This window comes from Atta cephalotes (assembly GCF_000143395.1).
Source record: "Atta cephalotes unplaced genomic scaffold scaffold00002, whole genome shotgun sequence".
Classification (NCBI taxonomy): Eukaryota; Metazoa; Arthropoda; class Insecta; order Hymenoptera; family Formicidae; genus Atta; species Atta cephalotes.
The window spans coordinates 7,329,049-7,349,878 of record NW_012130066.1 but is presented as its reverse complement, the minus strand read 5'-3'; the positions used below and the strand labels follow the sequence as shown (position 1 = coordinate 7,349,878).

At 35.0% G+C, this 20,830-nt stretch overlaps 3 protein-coding genes across 4 annotated transcripts in view; 1 reads left to right on the top strand and 2 right to left on the bottom strand.

Annotated features, from left to right (window-relative positions):
- LOC105621402 (sodium-independent sulfate anion transporter-like) overlaps nucleotides 1-2,643 on the bottom strand; it is a 7,582-nt gene extending 4,939 nt beyond the window's left edge. Inside the window, exons 1-6 of the mRNA XM_012202875.1 lie at nucleotides 2,440-2,643; nucleotides 1,949-2,144; nucleotides 1,598-1,818; nucleotides 1,348-1,528; nucleotides 886-1,050; nucleotides 271-432 (exon numbers count right to left, since the gene is read on the bottom strand). Coding sequence (XP_012058265.1) covers nucleotides 271-432; nucleotides 886-1,050; nucleotides 1,348-1,528; nucleotides 1,598-1,818; nucleotides 1,949-2,144; nucleotides 2,440-2,643 — 1,129 coding nt within the window. The remainder of the gene's footprint in view (nucleotides 1-270; nucleotides 433-885; nucleotides 1,051-1,347; nucleotides 1,529-1,597; nucleotides 1,819-1,948; nucleotides 2,145-2,439) is intronic.
- A 1,022-nt stretch (nucleotides 2,644-3,665) lies between these two features.
- LOC105621389 lies at nucleotides 3,666-15,489 on the bottom strand. Of its 2 annotated transcripts, XM_012202860.1 has the most exons (12): nucleotides 15,399-15,489; nucleotides 12,094-12,185; nucleotides 11,904-11,966; nucleotides 7,455-7,564; nucleotides 6,836-6,958; nucleotides 6,569-6,721; nucleotides 6,310-6,491; nucleotides 5,886-6,191; nucleotides 5,530-5,720; nucleotides 5,172-5,372; nucleotides 4,438-4,494; nucleotides 3,666-3,899 (listed from the first exon to the last, which is right to left on the bottom strand). In XM_012202860.1, exons 1-12 carry the CDS (start codon nucleotides 15,487-15,489, stop codon nucleotides 3,666-3,668), a joined length of 1,803 nt encoding a protein of 600 aa, XP_012058250.1. The 2 variants fall into 2 exon arrangements, 1 of the variants encoding a protein (XP_012058250.1); XR_001046502.1 differs by lacking the exons at nucleotides 3,666-3,899; nucleotides 4,438-4,494; nucleotides 5,172-5,372; ... (2 more) ...; nucleotides 11,904-11,966; nucleotides 12,094-12,185 and having other exon boundaries at nucleotides 6,402-6,491; nucleotides 15,399-15,472.
- Nucleotides 15,490-17,307: 1,818 nt separating this feature from the next.
- The window catches only part of LOC105623479 (nuclear protein localization protein 4 homolog), a 25,810-nt gene continuing 22,287 nt past the window's right edge, over nucleotides 17,308-20,830 (top strand). Inside the window, exons 1-3 of the mRNA XM_012204877.1 lie at nucleotides 17,308-17,387; nucleotides 17,527-17,683; nucleotides 17,965-18,091. Coding sequence (XP_012060267.1) covers nucleotides 17,308-17,387; nucleotides 17,527-17,683; nucleotides 17,965-18,091 — 364 coding nt within the window. The remainder of the gene's footprint in view (nucleotides 17,388-17,526; nucleotides 17,684-17,964; nucleotides 18,092-20,830) is intronic.

The following is a 20,830-nucleotide window of genomic DNA, read 5'->3' as shown; positions in this document are numbered from 1 at the left end:
CTAATTAAAGTCTATATTATGGGCTGTCACTACATAAGTGATTAATTCATATATATTTTTATTGACATAAAGGCCTTGATTATATTATTGAAATAATAATTTATTATTTCCGTAATATAGACTTTAATTGAATCAACAGCATTTTTTTCTCAGTGTATGTTTCAACCTAATAGTAATTTTTGGCTATTCAGCTTCATCTCGTATTTCTTGCGTATGAAAGAAATAAAGACGTTTGAAAATTTAAATTAATGTTATTTAATTTTTTGTTACCGGAATATAGACCAGCCATAGGCGTTTGCACTCCGCTGGCACTGCTAACTGCACTTCGGGTAAACGCACCAGTAGTTGGAAGTGATGACACAAAACTGCCTACTATGTTGGAGAGGCCGAGAGCCAACATTTCTTGCGTTGCGTTAATGGAAGTGCCTAACGCTATAAGATCAAGAAGAAAAAAATATTCAAGATATGCCTAATATTTTACCCGAACAATTGATCCTTCTTCATTTTGCACACAAATAATATAAGGAGGATATTCAATTTTCGAAATGAAGACATATATTTGACAGCAAATACTGACATAATTTTGTTATAATTTTCACTTAGTAATATAAGATATAACAGTTTTTTTATTATTCTTTAATATAAGATATAACAGTTATATAATACATAATAGTTATATTGCTGAGTAGGAAATTGTAACTAATAATTGTTATGTGTGCTACTGTTAATTAGTGGTGCTCAGTTTCAATTAATGAAATCAGATTTTGTTAAATATAATGAAATTATTTTATTAAGTCTAATTTTATTTTATTATGAATTATATAATACAGGAGCAATTTGCTGACTCGAGATTGAAATTATGGAAAGAATTATGGAAATTGATACCAAATGCTTTAGCTATCGCTACGTTTGCCAAAACGGATATAACAGGAAGTATCCCTAATCCTAATCCATAGTGAGCGCACATGTCAAAAAAAGTGTAAGTCTGATTTCCTACTTGCGATGAGAATGGCGGTAACGATACTTTGGGGAGGCCGCCTTCGATTTTTCCTGTAAGATAAAAATGTTGTACATGCCTGTGTGTACATGCATGTAACTCTCCACGATCGTAATATATTTTTAAATGGAATTGCTTAGTGTCAAATTAATTAATAAGAGAATAATGGCTTTAAAAGTAGTTATAAATGATCAAATTTCAATAATTTTACAATTATACTGAATAGATTATTTTTTATTTCAACTTATGAATAGATTATTATTTACTTTAGCTATATCATTAAAAAAAATCATTATTATCGTTTATTCAACGAATTGACTACTAATAACAATTACAAATAAGGTCCATACCTGAAAGTCTAAATGGAATGGATCCTGTATTCACTTCGAATTGATACGCTATTGTGACTGATATAAGCACTATGAGAGCGTTCCTACCAATGGAGAAGTACCAAAGTATTTTTTTTATTATTACATTTCTGGAAGCATCTCTTTTATTTCTCATACAAGGACAGTCAATATCTTTCAATTTCTAAAGATAAAATCTACATGATATTTCTAAAATTGTTATAAATTGTTCATTTATAATTCCGGCACTCACTCTAAAGATCAGGAGAAATAGGATGCTGAAAATTCCAAGTGCGGAATCGGCAAGCTGAATCTTATTAATATTCTTAAATAATTTGTACAGATTGTCTGCAATATTTTCCGATTTATATTTCAATCCCAGAAGGCCCTGCATCTGAGCGATAATTATAATAAACGCTCCTGCTGACACAAAACCCGATGTGACAGGAACTGATATAAAGTCCACTAAAAATCCTGCAGAATCGTGTCGATCAATTTTATATTGATATACTTATAAACAATACAATAGAACATGATAATAACAAAAAAAACGTGAGCGATGATAATTGAAATTTAGTCGATTAGATAGTTCTAGAATACAAGCCTAGATTTAGTACGCCCATTAAAAGTTCTATGCATCCAGCTAGAAAACACAAAAGTATTACAAAATCCTGCGGCATGTTTCGCGTGTACTGCAATGTCAGAAGGGCCATCAAGGATGACGGACCAATCGAGACCTCTTTGATAGTTCCCAAGATAATGTATAGAAAACCACCCACAAAACAAGAGTACAGACCATACTGTAAGTATTTGTATTATTTGTCATATGATATATTTTTAAAGACATAGAGAGACACATCATATCAGTAATAAATATAATAATATTATATAGATAAAAAAAGTCTTAAAACAATCTAACATCTAAGAAGATAATAAAATTCAAGAGTGCATTTTTTTAAGTGCAGAGATTACGAATTAAAGATTAAAAAAATACTATATACAAAAAATACTATATTTATGTTTACGGTCATTAAATAGATATTCGCTTATTTATACTTATAATCTTAAAGGGAGCAAGAAAAACGACTGTGATACCTGTGGAATCCGTTCAGCCAGTACCGCGTAGGCCATACTCTGAGGGATCATAGTCATACCCAGAGTGATGCCCGCTATCAGGTCTGACACGGCCTTCAACCGAGTATAATGCGGTAACCAGCCGAGTATCGGCAGATACTTTGCCATTGTGAAGCGTGGCTTCTGTCTCAAAATCGAAAACGACGGGGGCTCTCCGTCGGGCATTTTACTCACGTCGCGTCGACAAGATACAAGCGAAAAACTAATCAGACGCGAGACTACTATGCTCTCGCGGCTTTGCGATCGCAAGCGTATTCCAATGCCGGATCTCTTGATACTCCTGCATCAGCTGTATGATCTTATCATCCCCACGTCTTTAAAACCTCGTTGTAAAAATACCAGTGAGGAAATCCCTTTAATTACGCTACTAATTCTCAACGGTTTTGTGTCATGCACATTGTTGACATTTTGATAAAGACCCATGCAAACGGGTGCCAGAAACCTTGACAAGAGATTAATAACAGCTGACTTTACTGCTACTTGTTCCATTTCTAATTCTTTTATAATATGATGTAAGATACGTGATAGGTTAATACTGCGTATAATCCATGAGATACTCCTACTTCTTTTATCTTCTAATGCGCATTTCTTGAAATCGACGAGGAAAATAGTCAATGTTACTGGGAAAGTTATCTTTGTTGCCAAAATTTTATTGCGTCTTCGCAAAGCGTCGACGGACATATAATCGGTAGAGTGTGATGTGCATAAACGACATGCTATTCGATACAGCTAATTTGGTGATTTCGTCGTGCGGAAATTTTCTAATGGACAGAGATTTTTTTTAATCGGGAGATAGTCGCACACATGACGCGTCATCGTGCCACGCGCGTTTATGCGTTTTATTCCTATCTTTCACCGATCTGCGTAGAACGGTAAAGTGTCGCTAGCTTTAATTATCTACAAAAAAAATATCGAATAAAAAAGTGTAAAGTAAAGTTGAAGAAACGCTGCGGCACCTACTAGTAATAGTAATATACATATATAATAATATATTAAAATGACAACAATAATCTTCATAAATAATAATAATAATAATAATAATAATAATAATAATAATAATAATAATAATAATAAATGTGACTCGATAAAATCTCTAAGTAAAAATCCATTTTAAACATAGTGGAAGCGTGTCCGGTTTTATCTCGCACTTATGGAATACGACATTTTCGCAGACGATCGACGGATCTTTAACGCAGCTTCTGGTTAACTTGTTCGATCTGCTCGTCGATTCTCTGGGAAGTACCCCTAAATTTATTCGGCTCGGGTCCAATCATCTGTATGAGCTGCGGCACTTCTTGGCCGCTGATCTGCGTGAAACGCGCCAGTGACTTCATGCACGTATACAGCTGCTCCTCCGTGGGACTGCCGTTGAAGTATTGCAGTAATGCCATCGTCAGTTCCACTGCGACGTCGTCAAACACCTACAGTTCATACATTACGTAAAGATATTTAGAAATCACGTCATATCTCACTCTCTTGCGAATGAAAAAAAAAATATTTGAAAATATGGCTGCACGACGCAATGTTAAGTAAACAATTGTCAAGTTGCTATATAAATTACAGCAAAAATTTGAAATGGACGTTCTACGTCCATCTCAAAATTAGTTTAATCGAATTAATTTATTTTTTTATTATTAATGTATTTTTTCATAGTAATCACAAAAAACAATTATATACAATTTTTTTACGAAATATAATGTATTTGTGTAATTACAGATTTAGAATTAAACTTGGAAGCATCGTTGTTATGTGAATTATCTGTAATTTTCTGTAATTTTAGTAATCGTTACATGTACGAGATATTATCAAACACTCACTTGAAAAATTATGGTAATCACAGTTGTCGCGCACATCGCGTTGCATATTACACGTATGTATTCAGTTGCACGCAAGATACCGATAAGAATTGACGACTTACCGCAGCGCACGGTTCGATCTAACATGGATTTGGATAAGTACCTTAGAAATGCTGCCTTTCGGTAAAAGTCGCCGCAGATTTTTGCTTTTGTTCATTTTCTGAAAAAACAGTATCCGATTTCTGGAAAGATATCCGTCACACGCAGCGCTATCCGCGCGATTAGAGAGCTTCAGTGTGCGCATGCAAACGAGCATCGAATGAGTCGTGTATCCTTTAATTGAGCCGTCCTTTTTTATTAATGGCAAATATGAATGTTCTCTTTTATGTTCTTTTCGTTGCTCGTTTGAAATCGAAATTACCAGGCGAGATGTCCATGTCGACGGTCGCGTTGTTTAGCATTGTCAGCAATTTATAGAGCAAATATTTCTTTTTTTTCTATTGCATATAATAAAGGCAGCACTTCTTTCCTAGGACACAGTGCGAGCTTGTTCTCTTGTGATATCGGCAAGCACGCATTCCGAAAAGCGGAAACAAATGATATCGCGCATCGAAGGATCGCGCTTTAATATTAAACAATTCCGATTCATATCTCTTCTTTTACAGTCCTGTTTCAAACTCATAAAATAAGTAAAATTTATAACACAGAGGTCTACTACATGATGTAAAGAAATATCTGTAGCTTAAAATTAAATAACTGTGGAATTATAATCTTTAATAAGATAATTATGCTCCTTCGATACGCGACACGCTTGTAGCAATAAGTTATAAAAGTGAAAGCAATCGGCGAAAGATGAGAATGTTAATTGGACGGAAGGATACAGACCACAGTTTTTACCTCCTTGCAAGCAAGGTTGTGGATAATAGCTGCACCGCGGATCTGCAGGTCTTCCGAGTTTGAGAGTAATGAGTGCACTGCAACCTTTGTCGTCACTCTTATGTTGCTGATATTGCTACTGACGTTTTGATCCTGATGCTGCCACTCCGATATGTAGAGTAACCATTCCGAGCTGCTGAGATTCTCGAACATATTTGCCAACTGTTTGAAACAATTATTGACGTTTAAGACTTTCAGAAAAGTAAGTGTAAATATTAGAAATTTCCATTAATGTCCACTATAAAAAGTCAGGAAATATACGAATCAAAATATAAAAATAATTTTAGTTTTAATGTGTAATAATTTCGTTTGTACTTACAAACTGTGCAAGTGGAAGTTGCTCCTCCAGAGGATGCCGATCAATATCGAAGGCATATGTCATGATGATGTGTTCTCGCCTGTCTTGATGCAACAACAAAATTACATCATCTTTCAGTGCAGCAACGGACAGCACGTTCAACAGTTTTACTCGTACATCACTATCTAATGATTTATCGTAAAGAACTCGACCTAAAATCCATTTAATTGAATTGAATTTAACACAGTATTCTGCTTTTAAATCTCTTAAAAGTCTATTTTTATATGTTCTAATATATATTATAGTAAGTTTAAAATTTAATCGAATAAATCAGATACATTTTCAAAAAGAGAGCTTGTGTTATTTCAGTAACTCACCAACGAAGTTCAGAAAGTTGTCGCCTAAAGCCCAGGAGCCCTCGTCTTCCAAGACATATTGCCGTAGCTCATCCAAACAAGTTTGTTCCTCATCGTTCAATTTCCCTTTGAGAGCGCTTACCAAGCCTTCGTACTCCGTTTGTATATCCACCAAGTCTTTGAAAACTATCGGTGGATCTCGATGGCGTTTTTTCTCTTCTTGCTCACGCTTCTCATCCTCCTCCATCTGCATCACTCGCTCGGACGGCAGCATCTCTGCGGGTGCGTTTTCTCCATTGGCCGCCTGCAGTGTTTCGCCGACTGCACCTAAATAATAGATATAAAAAATAATAGATATAAAAATTATTTTCCAAATTTTAAGAGTTTTTATTATATTATTTTTTATTATTACAATTGTTTTTAATTTATATAAAATTCTACATACTTTCGTTCTCCGCCATATCTGCACAGCAATTGCTTGGTCCGGTACTATTGCTGTCGCTGCTGGTGGCCTCTTTGCTGCTCTTATCTTTTTTCTCCTTTTTCTTCTTTTTCTTCTTTCGATCTTTCTTCGCTAATTTCTCGTTAATGACGTTCCTCCGTTCCTCTAACGCGATTGAATTCAATCTGCAAATATGTTCGATAGTTTAGTAAAATATTTATAAAAATTTAAATAAATAATCACGCGTTAAAATTACCAATACCTTGCTTCTTCGATAGCTGTATTTAGGAGTTGATATTCCGGTGAAGTTTCCCTCTGGATTCTCGGCTCAACGAATCTCTGGCCTACCGTGAATCCAGCACTTGAGCTACTGCTTAATGTTTCTACCAACGGAATTAAAGCCTGTCCGATAGGACTGAAAATATAACTCATATTAAAACAGCGCTTCGAAATAAAGTAAACAGGTATCTTATACATTTTTCTATAATAAGTGTAAGATTAAATAGTCGTGACAATTAATAAGACGTACGTTTGTAATATTTCTTCTGGTAAATCAAGGATATACTTGGGAATGCCCTTGCCCACTAGGAAGTTACTAACCTCCTCGGTGAAGGAATTACAGTTATGCTTGAAAAGATTGTACGTGCCCGGTCTGAAAGAAAAGAGTTTATTCTACAAAAACCAATTAATTTTCAGGAATCAAAGACAAACTAAATTATTAAATAATAAGACCAAACAATAAAAAAATAAAATAACAAAACAACAGAAAATCGAATGTATAATTTAAAAAAAAAATCGAATAATTTTCTTAGATTTGAATAAATAAATCTTACGCAAAAAATGAAATTCTTTATGGAAGATGATCGTAGAAGCGATTCCTTCAATGAATTAACAAATAAATTTACGAAGGAGAAGAGACGTAACTCAAGTTAAAAATGGTCACGCTTTGAAAAGTAAAGAGTAAAATAAACGAAAATGAATAAAGTAATTTAAAGTTTAAAGTAATTTAGTAATCAACATACGAGCACATAATTTGCCTTCTCACAGTTTTAAATACAAAATGAAGATATAGAAGAGAAAAGCGCCGAAGCAGTTTTCGACACAAACACACACATCTCAGCATGCACGCATCAGTCGATAATACTCACGCAAACGTGGAGGTCCCTAAACCGTTTATGTACTCCAGGAAAACCGAGTAGGGCAGGTAAGTCTCGCCGAGCTTCTCAACTCTTTGCGGATCCCGTAACTCCGTGCCGCCCTGAAACACGAAATGCGTCGAGCGGTCGCGTTAAAATCGCGTCCGGGAAAATCGCGCCGTGCCGTCAATGTCAATTTCGCAGCAGCTGCGCTGATCCAGCAGCCGATTTCGTTCGCCAGAGAGACAGAAGAGAAAAGTGAGAGAGAACGAGAGTAAAAGAGAGAGAATGAGAAAGATAGAGAACACCCGCCTCCTCCTGGCATTAGTGGCCGCGTAATTTTAGAACTACGACAAATCTCGCGCTTCCCTGCGAGAAACCGCCGAAAATAGACACTCGCGGTATGCGTTGGAGCCGCGACCTCTTCTAGAACGCAAAAGAAAGACGTGGCCCGGCGGAAGTGAAGAGCGAAGAGAGACAAAATGGGAAGAAAGCGTTTATTATGCGCTTCAAGGGTTGGATCTCTCAAGGATTAATGCGAGAACGTGTCGATCGTGCAAATTCTTAAGTCTAAAAAATAATGGAATCTACATGATACATTTCATGGAAACGTGGAAGCGAGATTAGCATCGAATAAATAAGAAAATTTAATTAATTTGCATTAAATTACGAAATGTCATCTTCAATGAGAATGGAGGGATTAATTGGGAAAGTTAAAGTAAAAATAAGACGAGGAATCTCTATCGCTCTTGAAGCCAAGATATGAGAATAGAAATTAACAGAATAAAAATTATCATTCAGAAATCGGAAATGTTATCCAATGTCAGCACACTAAATCAGTCGATGACTAAAAATTTCTTTAATCTAATACTGGTCAATTTAATATTATAGTCAATTTAGTACTGAAAGACAATAATTAATTATTTATTTGAATTACTAAAAAAAAGTACTGAACAATAGTGCTTTTAATAAACAAACAAAAGTGAGCAATTTAAAGTAAGCAATTAATTATTGTCTTTCAGTATTAGTTATTAGATTTAAGGGTTCTCCAACCAAATTCTCTTGAGAAGTTAAAAACTAAACGTATCACATTATTTGATATTTTTACAATATATCCGTAACTTTCTATTAAGAAACATTTATAAAACTGCATTATCTCACAAAATTGTATAATCTCCGATAGTCTATTCTTTCATCTTCTGTATCCTAAAATTGCACTTATCCTCTTTCTCTCTCTTTCTCTCTTTCTCAGCAACACTCAATACCACAAGATCTTCGCTTCTGGTGGTTGCGGAACGAAACCGGAAACGCGTCCGTGTTCACGAGAGCACTTACGAATCCAAAAAGCAATAAAACAAAATAGGTAAAAATGGAATGAAAAAAACCGTCGTAAGACTATTCTTCCTCACTCTTTTCGAGAGCACTCCTGAGAGTGGGAAACGGTTCGCACGCGAACTGCCGATGCTTGGAGAACGCCACGACGAACGAGACGCCAACGTTGAAGAATGAATGCGTGGCGCGCGCGCAAAATGAGATTTGCGCTCCTGAAATCGCTGGCTGAAGATATCGTTCAGAAAAAAGAGATACTCGCTTAGGAAGAAACAATTCAGAAGTTTTTCTAAACAATATTTGTCGGACAAGGAATTAGTTCCAGTTTCACAACTCACGATTAACTTAGCGAGATTCAATTTATTTCTCATCTCTTTCCAATTCTAGAATAATATAGATGAAGTAATGTAGATGTCAACAAACATAATCGATTGATGAAGCCCGGAAAAAGAGCATTCCCAAGGAATACAAAAGTCAACAAAAAATCAAAATGACTTTATTTATGTGTCAATAAAACAGTCAAATTTTGTGACTAAAAATCATCATTTTGACTTTCTTAATGTTAAAATAAAATCACTTTGATTTCTTTTGACTTTCTCTTGGTGTATTTTTGGGTTCTATTTTACCCTACAAATGCTTTGAAGTATTCTTTGATTGGTCAATTCGTAAAATTCGTTCTTTTGATTGATCAATGAAACATTTGCTCAGTACTTATTAAGTAAATCGCACCCTATGTCTCAAAGGCCAATTGCAAGCGATTACCAATATGCATTACGGATGACGAAACGAGAAGCTATCTTGATGACAGAAAGATAACTATTCGTTATATAAATCGTGATTCCTGGCAAGCAAAATTAATATGCAAAAAGGAATAGAAGATACAAATATGAAGAGAGATAACCATGTTTATAGTTTGTACTGTAATTAGATAGGCAAATTGAGGAAATAAATTGAGGAAATTGCTAATAATTGATTTGTAATTGACTCGTAAACAATTATTGACTATCTCGATCTATGTTAATTGATGATCGAATTTAAATTAATTATAGAATTGTTGGAAAAATAGATATTCATAAAAATCTTGAATAGAAATATTGTTAATAAAATCTAGTTATTGGTTATCGAGTTTCACGAGAGGATTTCGTAGGTGGAAATGAATCAGTTATACAGATCTAGTGTCATAGAGCAACGCGCATTACAATTATGCGCGTCACGTGCATATTTTCGTCGGCGTGCAGCATAATAAAGTATTATCGTAATGATTTCATCGCATTGCTTTTAGATGCGCGTCGGTGTCACGATTATTACTTCCGCGACTGCTTGACACCGCTTCAGAGGAATCATAACGGAATCAGAAGAAGATATTATAATTTTATAATATAATTATAATACGATTTCAGAAATAACAGGTTCTTTCAGATGCTAAAAGAAATTGCACAGGATACTAAATATAGCTTCGTATTCTGTTAAAAAACAAGGAAATTCTTGTATCAGAAAACTTGGAAGCACATTCAATATTACGAAAAGAGCAGTTTAAGAGAGAACATTTACGCAAGAGAGAAGGTTTAAATCATATCTCGAGACTTATAAACTTGGTACTCTTCTTCAAGAATCAACTCTTCAACTATCAAGAAAAGTTCACTCAAATTACTCAAACAGAATCTTTCTCTGTTATATTTTAATCTCGAGTGATTTTTATCGTCGGTCTCGTTCTGTACCTTCAAACATGAAAAGACCATAAAAATACTTCGTCTGAGCTCAAGTAATGCAGGAAAGAATTATTTTAAGGTAATTTCACTATTTAATCAAGCAAGACTATGTTCAGATTCTCATCTAGGTGTCATTTTATTTTTGTTATTCCCCGAATATTAAACAAGAAAATGATATACCTGGGCAGCACTTGGGGTGGGAATCTGAACGTGCGCCAAAGGGTGGACCATTTACATGACTGCGGTGAGATTAGGAAACAACCACATTGAAATTATTGGGGAATATTTTATCATATACGAGAATGTAAGCACGTACGGACTCATCTTACCTTTGCCTTACATCGAGTCTGAACGTGTGGAGCATAAGGCAGGAAAGAGAGTAGTCGCGAGAGAGAAAGAGAGAGGAAGCGGATGTATGCGTGCACGTGTATACGCGTGCGTGCGTATGCGTGCAGCGGGGATTATTTTCGGATTGAACCACACCAAATTTAGTTCCCGCTTGTATCTAGCGTATCGTATGGCCCGCCGAGTGACTTCGTCGCAGAGCGATAGTCGCTCTGCGACTAAGTCTTTTGATGATCGGTCGCGACTTCGGGTTATACGCATGCATCGGCATAGATATATTAAGTGCGACGGGAAGCGGTAGGAATCATTAATTCTTTCAGCTTGATAACACGGCCCCGGGTTATTTATATTGCACTTGTCCCAGCGACATCGTTGCGCGATGATCGACTGGTGCCTGACTAGAGCAAAGACTAGAGTTGTGGACTACATCTGTATCTAAGATTACTTTTGATTGATCATCAGAAGAAAGAATTTTATTAATTGACCAATCAAAAAATGCTTCGAAGCATCAAGTGACCACACTCTAAGTAATGTATCAACAAAATAAGAGAGGGAAAGAGAGGGAGAGAGAGGGGGAGAGAGAGAGAAAGTGTGACGGCCAATACTCTTTTCTTTCTGAGATATTGTAATTGGTTGAATACAAGGAAATAGAGAGACTAGCTGTCTTGTGTCCTATCTTTCTCTTTTTTGTCAATTAATTTTACATTTGAATGAAACAATGCTTTATTCTGTTCGATCTGTTTTTAGATCGATCATATAATTTTTTCTTTACGTGTGGAAACGTGAAAAATGTTTTTACGTGCGTACACGTACATACAAAAAATTTTCACATTCCTGCCCCGAGGAAAAAGTTACATGATGACTGAGATTGTTAATATTGTTGCGGCAACATGTAAATGAAAAGAGAGAAATATTGACGCATAGCGGTATTAGGAGAATGGATCTGATATTTATTTAGCTAACAGAAATCTCGCTGCCGAGAGCTCGGCGGCAGAGAACGCGGTGCTTACTAATATAATAGGTTGTTGATATTAGCTGAGAGTCGCAATTGATGTTTCTAAATCGCGGAGATACTCACGAAGATGAAAGAAAGCACTCGGGTGGAGTATCGAGTACGGCGCGACGGGAACCATCTGCGTAACTGAACGAAAACCCCGCGTTGTATTTTAGCGTTTCGCCAGCGTCGCCGTGATGCAGACAGCGCTACTAAACGCTCGATCGCATCCCAATCGAGATAATCAGATCCGCCAGTGGCGGAGGATACTCACGGGTCGGATACTCTGGATGCCAGCAGGGCCGAAGAAGTACTCTCTTCCGTATGCGACTATCGCCGTGTGCCATATTCCATCCAATTGGCGACCTGCGAGCAAAAGTTGGAGATTAACGACCGCTTGTTTTAATGACAAACAGAATGCGATAGTCGCATAAAATAATATTTAATAAGTTATGCATATTGGCAGATATATGTGTATATATAATTTTAGCGCCTTTATTTGTCGATATAAAATAAAAAATTATTTAATAATTAATCATTTTACGCGATATAATAATAAATAATCATACGATAAATGTCTATCAGTAGAGATAAGTTTAATTTTAACAATGCAAGCCGTCTCTCAGCAAATATTCCTTGGAAGAAGAGAATTCTAAAGATTCCTTATTTTAGCGAAAGATTATAGCTGGTTCCAAATTTTCGGATCTAGAAAGAATTCAGAATTAGATGAAAACTAATTCTATTTACATCTCCGGCATGATCCAACGAAGCAACCTCGAGACAGGCTTAAACTCAGGCTCGCGATATTTGTTCAAGGTCCGACAGAGACGATCATAATTGCGGCTTGTCCTCGCGTAAATTCGTTGGCTAGATCGGAGTGCGAAACGCAAAGCTCGCACGAGCCCGGATAAAGCTCGAGCTTGCGGACCTGTATGTGTCTCCTTTGACCTAGTTCTGCACCGCGGAAATAGCTAAGTACATCCGCGTACACGCATCGTTTCGTGGCTTTCTCATTGCGCCTCTCGGGGCCTCCCAGTGATGTCGACCTCGCAAGAAATAACCTGGCCGTTATAATTACTTCCAGAGCAGTGCAAGACGGTTACGACGAATTCAAAGAGGGGAGGCGGCTGTCGGTCTTTTGATTCCATAGATGCAACGAAATACATTTAGATCATAACTTTACGTAATACAAAGTTTTCTAGTGTGTTAAAGGGTATAATTACATTATAACAAGAACAGTTACTAAATTAATCTTTATTAGAACGAGAAAACCATTATGGCACCAACCATAGTGGCACCGAAACAGTGTCATATTTTGAGAGACAAGAAATACAATCAAAACATAATTAAAACAAATCTTATTTAAAGAAAAATTGTAAAATTAAAAAAAATAGCTTCTCTAAATGTTAAGACTTTTTGAAATTAGACTTAGAAATAATTATCGAATAATTAAATGACAATTATACACAACATTAATTCGACTAGAAGTTACAAATCCTTATAATCGGAAATCCGGAAGATATTTTTCGGGAGACTCATAATTCTTCTACATCATTATATTCAACTTATCCGCAATATAATCCCGCACGTTTTCGAGGTCTGGACTCGGCACTCGCTCGGTCTGGAGCGACTGCCAACTTATGCGGATCGAAATGTTCTCAGAGCATTGGAACGAACGCTGCCCTCGACGCACTCGAAAATAGACGCCTGAGAGTGCGGGGACACGTGGCACACACAGTCCGCACTTTACGCCATTCGCACAGAATTCCATACGCATTATGGGGCACCGCAAGCTCTGGCACCCTTTCCAACTGTTTCCGTATTGGTCTGCACCTGCGATTCTCTTAAATTATCGCCGCGCATGCCGCGCGTGTTTATACGTCTTCACCTACGAATTGCACTTCGTCTTTCGAATCATTCATTTCTAGACCCCAAAAATTAGCTGGCATCTACATTGCAAATAAATTAATGTACATAGTCTGACAATAAAGTTCTTGGACTGCAGCAATAAGGACAACACTTCAGACAATAAAATATTATATTTTACCCAAACAGAAAACCAACAAATCAAAATGACGTTAAAATGAATCGTAAATAATATTTATTTAGAGTCATTTTGACATCATTTTGTTATTATAATGACTTGTGTTCTGTTTGAATATCTTTCAAAGTAATACTCTATATAATATCAATACTTCACATCTTTGATATAAAATTTAAAAACATCAAGAAAGATATAAATAAGTTATAAACAAGATATAAATAAGAAGGATATTCAAAGGAATGTGGCTCTAAATATAGCTTTCCAATTATGGACATTAAAACAAGTTTTTAGGTTTTTATCAAAATGTATGAAGTGTATTGATGTAGGGATGTGTGTAAGGATGTCATAAGGAATTATTTTGAAAGAAAAAATAACAATTTATTATTTGAGATATCCGTATTTTTTATTGCTGCACAATCCGAGAACTTTTTGTTAGATATCATATATCATTAGATATATTTATATCATTATATATATTTACATATATATATTTTTTTAACGTTCTTTTTCAACTTTATTTTCGTGCATCAATTTCATTTTATTTTTACGCACTTCAGCGCACATCCCATTGCGTCTCAGTGGAGCACATCGACCATTTAACCGTCATGAAGCTGATCGATGCGACACCATTGCCACTCTCTGAGTCATCGTTGCCTAAAATGTCACCAATTCTCGACGGCTGTTTATATATTTGAATCGCATTTAATCCGAAATCTGTACTATCTGGCAACGTTGAAAGGAATATATACAACGAGTAAAGCAATAATGACAATCCGCGGATTACAAGCATGCATGACTGGCAGAATCGAAGGAAATGAGTCAAGAAATCAATTGATAACATCAGCTTTTTTCGATAAACTGGAATCGCGTATAAAAACCAATATCGCGTATAAAAATGATCCTCTGTTATTCAGAGCTATATTCTCTGAATAGGAGGATCTCTCAATGAGAATTTTACTAATGTATGTGTCAATTCAGTGTTATATGATATATTTAGTTCTTTCACTCTATTATTTGCAACATAAAGAAGAACTGCAATCGCTGTTTTCACGGCGCATAATAAAGAAATATGTTTTCCGTCACATTATATATCTCTTTAAATAACATTTCGGCTCAAGGGTAATGGAGTTTAAAATTGCATCCGATGAAAACAACGATGAAAACAATATTTTGATAAATATTATGAACAATCGTTGATCAACAATACATGGAGATATATTTACGCAGGGCTCGATTCTTTAAGTCAATGGCGATTTTTTATAGGAAAAAGCTTTTCGCTTTCTTTTTATTTACTAAATTAAACTAATTTTGTTTAATTTAATAAATATAAAATAAACATTTTAACAAGTAAAAAGTATCGACTAATAGTAGAATAAATAAGTATTTACATTTTCGGAATCTTCTATCATTTAATTAATTATATGTTTATCTTCGTCGTAATAAATTATTCCAAAAAAAAAATCAAGTAAAAAAATAAATAAAAGCGATATATTTAAATAACTGTTAATAGTACCATCAATTCCTCATATGCTTACCAATGAGTATCTGCGACATCATTGCGGCCATTCCTTTAGTAAGGTCATAAATGTACAGTTCCACTGCCGTCCTTATATCTTCCTCCTCCATCTTGTCCTAAAAACAATTATAACATCTCTCAAAAATTGCGCAATTATTATAAACTTAAATAATCGTTCCAAATAATAATCGTCACAATTGTCAAACAATCCATTTATATTTCCCGTATATTTATGTCCGTAAAATATGATTTTTTTTCATTCCCGACTTTTATGCGAGACAAAATCCACGTGTCTACTTTCGTGAGAGTAAACATAACAGTCTACGTAAAGATGTAAAGATTCTGATGTAAAGAATGTTCTGATGTATTCTACAATCGCTTAAACGTAGTTGTAAGTGATTGTACTTGTGAGAATTGATCAATCACAGTTAAATACTCTCCTCTCTTGCAGGACTGATTCAATTTTCAATCTTTAACGTTTAATCTACAATAAAAGTCGTAGAGTATTAAGTCATAGAAAATTAATTAATTATGATCGAATATAAGACGAAACATCGACTATGATCAATTTTCTACGATTTAAAATCCTACGATCGCTACGACTTCTATTGTTAACCCCGTATTTAAATCTAAAATGATTTTCTGCAATGAGGAGATAATTCGGAATGTGTGATACTCATAGCTCTTTTTTATAATATGTCGTGTTTTACAGCAAATACTTCTTTAATATTCTCACCATGCAATGTCGATTTCTCGTAGAGGAATGTCTAGTATTATGAGACCGAAGGAGTTTAATCATGTAATTGTAGTGAATCAGCGATTTAGAAGCATCCGCATACATTATAAAATTTACACATAATAGCTTTGTTTTCGAGCATAACTCGATCGTTCGACACAATTTATTATAATTTAAAGAGGTATTGCAAAATTGCAGAAAAAGAAATTGAACTAGGTAAACTAAAAGACTAAAAGTAAATACAGTAACATAAATAGACATCTATAAATGATAACGCAATTTTATTGCGTTATCATTTATAGACGTCTAATAATAAGTGCAGGTTAATTTTGTTTGTTGTGTTATTTAGAATAGTAGATAAGAAGATTGATTAAAATATTTTTTTTTCTTCTTTATAAATTTCTTAATAATTTGCCCTTTGAAAAGCATATTTCTGCTAATTTCAAAATAATGTATAAATAATAACATAATGTAATAAATATTTCCGTAAACCAAATGTATCTCTAAAGCCTACGCATGATGCATTTTTTTCTTGGATTGTTTACGCTTTAATAAATTATTAGAAATTCTGCATTCTGTGTGGTACAATTCTAGTAATTTAACAAAGAAGGATATTAAAAGCATCTTTCAGTGATAAAACAACAGCGGATACATAAGATTTTCTTCAAACTTCATTTATTACGTAATCACAATAATCTTCTTACCTTCTTTTGTAAGGTAAGTTCACCTTAAGAAATACGCTTTGTTTTCTAAAGAAATATTTTTCCACTTTAATCTTTAATACACACGATGATTTTCCAGTTCTTTACATCTATATATCGATAAGTCATTCATAAATCATTCGGAATAATTTTCATCACTTTAATAAATATACAAAAATTATAAAGTGATTTTTACATATATACTTTAATATCTTTAGAAAATATTTGTAAGGGTGTTATATAAAAAAAAAGTTATATATGCATATTAAACTATATATTTTATATGCATATTAAACTAATTACTAGATGATTCTAATTTTTCAAAGAAAAGAAATGTATAGAATGACCCAATCGTATGTAACTAAGGATTAAATAAAAATTACTCGCGCGGATATATAATCATTAAAACGAACTGAAGACTAAAGATTGATTAAAAATAAATGAATTTCGAACTGAGAAAAATATAAGAGAAGAAAAATTCGCGAGCGATTATGAGGAACAAGAAGAGGAGCGTCGACAAGGCCTACCTTCCTGCTCTCATTGATGGCTTAACAGGTGGATCGATTATCGGGTATGACTTCCGTGGAAAGGAGGGGGATGAAAACGGCGGATAGACTCCTGACAAAGCAGCGAATCGATGGAGATGAGAAGCCGATGCGATCAATGCTGAACAACGACGATGACGATGAAAGAACTTGATACACGTATAGGTCTCGAGTACTGTCTCTTGGGTGCGCTTCTCGCGCTAGATGGCTACCGGCTAGCAAATGCAAACTGATCGCGCCGAAATCCTCATCGGAGTACGCGGCCTCCGCGAGGCCGCAGGGTCTCTCACGGCGCGGTAGTCGTTCTTGGCAGGAAGAAACGGTAAAGAGGTAAGAGGGTCATAAGTAGCAGCCGCCACAGCTCAAAGAACACATACAAGTCAACAAAAAATTATAATAACTTTATTTTCATTCTTAATGTTAATAAACAGACAAATTTTGTAACGAAAAATCATTGTGACTTTCATGATGTCAAAATAAAGTCATTTTCTTTCTATTGACTTGATGTTCCTTGGAAAATTGTCGCTTCGATATTCTCTATTCGTCAGCTACCTCGCGATCCACATTGTCAGGATTTATCGCAATTACACGTTGTAATTATAGATACATTATTCTTATTCGTGGCGTCTGGAAGAAACGCTCGTTGGCTCGTTAAAACGCACTTTAAAAGACGACGCTATTGTCGCTGAGTCACGCTCTACGTCGAATGACGCAGACACTTGGTTGAGACGTCTGTCTCTCGTACGCAGATACGCTATTAACGTACGTTCTATCTGTAGCTCTATCTCCGTAGGTGTTTTTTTTCTTTATAAACGATTTATATATCTCTTGTGATTTCACAGTTATTCCGAAACATAATGGACGTTGGCTAGAAACTCTGGCAGGAGCATTTTGGAATTATGCATAGCGCGACAAAAATACACGTGATTCTTCGTTTCGAATTGATGCAATGCGAATCAAGAGAATCTCTCCAAACGCCAGAGAGAATATTTCTAAACACTTCTAAATTTGAAAACTTAGTTATATCGAAAGAGTCACGCCAGTTTTTAGCAGCTGAAGTAAACGCGCCTGTAATTTTGCGGAGCTAACAAGAAACGTACTACAAGACGTTGCATGTTCGTCAATGAAAAATTCGTTAATAATCAGAAAATTCGTAAAATATGAATTTACTAGGCTCAATTACTAAAATGCATCCGAAAGATATGCCAGCGTTTAAGTTTATTTATAACAGAGTACGATCACCTGATAAAGTGGCAATTGCCGACACTGCGTGGCCATGACCAGATAACAATTCGCGATCGGTGTTCAACGCGTTCATTATTCCCACAATGACACAAATTTGTACAAAATCATTCCGTACCTTTGCATTACTCAAATAACAAAAATAATAAATAAATACAAATGTTGTAAAATATTTCAATATGATTGATTCTTGTTTTTGCTTCCTTATAGATTTAAACATATAACGCCTATTATATTGAAGAATTTTACAACCAGGATTGAGTAATTTTTTTTTAATTGTTATGAATAAGTTAAAGTTAAGTTGGCTTTACAAAATTAATAAAGTTAAAAGTTAAAGGAATAAAAACTTAACTTAATGTAAGTCAATATTGAATTAACTTAAGTTAAAAAAAAATTAATTTTGAAAAAAATTATTTTTTAGATCAAAATATCCTAATTTTTCTTAAAATGAGATTAAATAACTACAATATAGATTATTAAATAAATTTAATTTTTAATTTTTTTATTCATATGTGATATAAGCATATAATACATAACGATATAACTATTAGGAGTACAAATAAGTTTCCGCCATTTTTTATCAAAAATTAAGTTTTATTGTAAAAGATACGTAATATTTTACATACATAATATTTTACGGTACATAATATTTTATTCAAAATAATGGCCATCGCTAGCCACTTTTTCCCATCTTTCTGTGAATACTGCGTCGGAAGAACGCTTCATCTTTTGAGGCTATCCAATCATCAATACAATTTTTGGTATCTTCATGTGATGTGAAGTGCTGCTCAGACAGCTCATGCGTCATCGATCGGAACAAGTGGTAGTCGGAAGGAGCAATGTCTGGAGAATACGGTGGGTGGGGTAGAACTTCCCATTTGAGTGTTTCTAAGTAGGTTTTGACCGGCGCCGCAACATGTGGTCGAGCATTATCATGTAGGATAATTTTGTCATGCCTGGAGTAGTGGGCGCGTTTTTCCTTGAGTGTTCGACTTAATCTCATCAATTGTGTTCGGTAGAGAGCCCAGTAATGATCTCATTCGGTTTGAGCAACTCATAATACACGATACCAAGCTGATCCCACCAAATACACAATATGAGTTTTTTCCATGAATATTCGGCTTGGCTGTCGATGTTGAAGCATGGCCAGATGGTCCCCATGATTTCTTCTTCTTTCTTGGGTTATCGTAATGGATCTTGGGTTATCGTAATGGATCCATTTTTCATCACAAGTGATTATACGATGCAAAAAACTCTTTCGTTTATGCCTGGCAAATTTCACATGTGAAAAATCGGCGTTCAACGTTTCTCGGTTTCAGTTCATATGAAACCCAATTCCCTTGCTTTTGAATCATTCCTAATGATATCATTCAAACGATAGGAAATTGTTTGTTGACTCCTAATGTAAGTGCAAGTTCTTTTTGCGTTTGGCGAATCTTCATCCAATAATGCTTCCAATTCCGCGTCTTCACTTTCGGCCTTCCGCTACGTTCTTTGTCTTCGACGTCAAATTCACCGTTCTTAAACTTTTAAAACCACTCACAACAACTTCTCTCACTTAAGGCAGCATCACCATATGCTTCTACAAGCAATCTATGAGCCTCAGCTGCAGATTTCTTCAAATTAAAGAAGTAAATCAAAAGTTCCCGCAAATGACGCTTATTCGACTCAAAACTCGATATTTTCGTATAAAAAAAAATATATGATGCTGATATATTGCTAATATTTCAAGGTTATGGTGATGCCAATAATGTCCAATCTTACGATATGTCGTTTTACATCAAACAATTTTAACTATAGTTTATTAGTAGCGCTGTCTTTTGCAAACGGCGGAAACTTATTTGTACTCCCTATATATAAGTTATTGGGAGTACAAATTAGTTCGGTCCGTTTCCCTAAAGATGGCTCCAGCTGTTGTGAATGGTTCATAGTGACAGCTGATTTTGGCGGTTTCAGAGAGATTAAACATTTGCTAATAATATTCAGTTTATATCGCTTTGAGTTTCATACAAAAACCTTGATTTTTACTGTTTGAAATGTCGAATTTTGTATTAACTAAGCAGTATTTGCGGGAGGTTTTGATTTTCTGCTTTAATTGGAAGAAAAGTGCGGCTGAAGCCATCGAATGCTTGTCGAAGTTTATGGTGACACTGCTCCAACCGATAAATCATGTAGAGAATGGTTTCAACATTTCAAGGATGGAGATTTCAACGTTGAAGACAAGCCT

Excerpts from the sequence above, each read along its gene's own strand:
- LOC105621389 (XM_012202860.1), bottom strand. The coding sequence starts at position 15,489 with ATGGAGGAGGAAGATATAAGGACGGCAGTGGAACTGTACATTTATGAC. Across the intron at positions 11,967-12,093 it reads GCATCCAGAGTATCCGACCC|TTACGCAGATGGTTCCCGTC; the intron begins GTGAGTATCCTC and ends GTTTTCGTTCAG. Across the intron at positions 6,492-6,568 it reads ACAGCTATCGAAGAAGCAAG|ATTGAATTCAATCGCGTTAG; the intron begins GTATTGGTAATT and ends ACATATTTGCAG.